The sequence below is a fragment of the Merops nubicus genome, unplaced genomic scaffold (genome assembly GCF_000691845.1).
Source record: "Merops nubicus isolate BGI_N331 unplaced genomic scaffold, ASM69184v1 scaffold33402, whole genome shotgun sequence".
Lineage (NCBI taxonomy): Eukaryota > Metazoa > Chordata > Aves > Coraciiformes > Meropidae > Merops > Merops nubicus.
In genome coordinates this window covers 1-1,331 of record NW_008594854.1, presented here as the reverse complement: position 1 = coordinate 1,331, position 1,331 = coordinate 1, and the positions used below count along the sequence as shown (strand labels likewise).

General features: G+C 58.5%; 1 protein-coding gene across 1 annotated transcript in view; it reads left to right on the top strand.

Moving 5' to 3' along the window:
• The window catches only part of LOC103768743 (hepatoma-derived growth factor-like), a gene marked incomplete at both ends in the record, with an annotated part of 1,098 nt that extends 689 nt beyond the window's left edge, over positions 1–409 (top strand). The window contains one exon of the mRNA XM_008935897.1: positions 219–409. Coding sequence (XP_008934145.1) covers positions 219–409 — 191 coding nt within the window. The remainder of the gene's footprint in view (positions 1–218) is intronic.
• Between the last annotated feature and the right edge of the window lie 922 nt (positions 410–1,331).

Sequence of the window (1,331 nt, the reverse complement as noted above, 5' to 3'; positions counted from 1 at the left end):
TTCTGGTGCCCACCTTGGCCACCTGACCCCACGCTGGCTCCTCTCCATGGGCTGTGCCCAACCCCCCAGGTCCTTCCCCTGGGGCAGTTTCCAGAGCCCTGCAGGGGGGTGGTGGTGACCCCAGGGCAGCACCTGGAACCTCAAGACCACGCTGGGGGCCGAGGAGCACCCAGGGGCTGTTCTAACCTCATCTTCCCCCCCATCCCCCCTTTACCCAGGACTCCCCTAAACGCACCAAGGAGGCCGAGGGGCAAGAAGGGGAGAAGAAAATAGACAACGAAGAGACCCCCAAGGAGGAGCCAAAAACCAACGTGGCTGAAGGGGAGAAGAACAGCGACGCCCCCGGGGCGCCCGACGCCAACGAGGCCAAGCAGGAGGGCAAGGAGGAGCTCAGAGACCACAAGGAGAGGTGAGGACAGCGGGGTGACCCCCACCCCCTGGGTTTTGGGGGGGGGTTCTCAGTATTTAGTTTTGGGGGTGGTCTTGGTGTCGTGGGCTCCATGACCGAGCTCCTGGCTCTGTTCCTGCCTCCCCCCAGCCTGTAGCAGCCTCCCCGGCGAGCTGATCTCTCCCGTGGCCCCTTTCCTTGGGGCACCTCCCCCCTCCCAGCCTGGGCTCGTCGTCGAGGGACAGACAGAACCCTGGATTTTACAAAACACGTGGGAAAAAAAATACCAAAAAAAAAGGAAAAAAAATGAAACAAAAAGAGAGAGAAATGAAGAGCAAACCGGTGCCAGGATCCCCTGAGCCCACCCGCATCTCCCGGCCCCGCCGTGGCGGGCGCATGCTTTGTATTAGTGATTTCTAGGGGGCTGAGCTGTTGATTTGAAATAAAAAAAGCGATTCATGCCTTTGTAAAGAGCTTCCCCAAGACGCTCCCTGCCCTCCCCGGCCCACCACGGGCACAGAAATGGGTGGAAAATGAGGTCTGGTGTCACCCCGGGGGGGGAAATGGGTTTGTGGGGTGGTTTTCTGAGTGGAGAAGTGCAGGAGATGTTTTATAGACTTATAGAATTGTGGATCACAGGTGGGGAGGGATCTCAAGGGTCATCTGAGACAATTTTTCTTGGGAAAAATTGGTCTGGGCACCGTGTCCTGCTCAGGCCTGACAGTGCCCGTGCTGGGGACGCCACCACTGCCCCGGGGAGGTGGATCTGAGGGTGGTGAAAATTCCTCTCTTGAGTCTAATCAGAGTCACAGAAAGCACAGAGCCATTGAGACTGGAAAAGACTTTTAAGATCATCAGTCCAACCCTGCCCCCAGCACTGCCAGGTCCCCACTGCCCCGTGTCCCTCACCCCACATCTCCACGGCTTGGGAACCCCTCCAGGG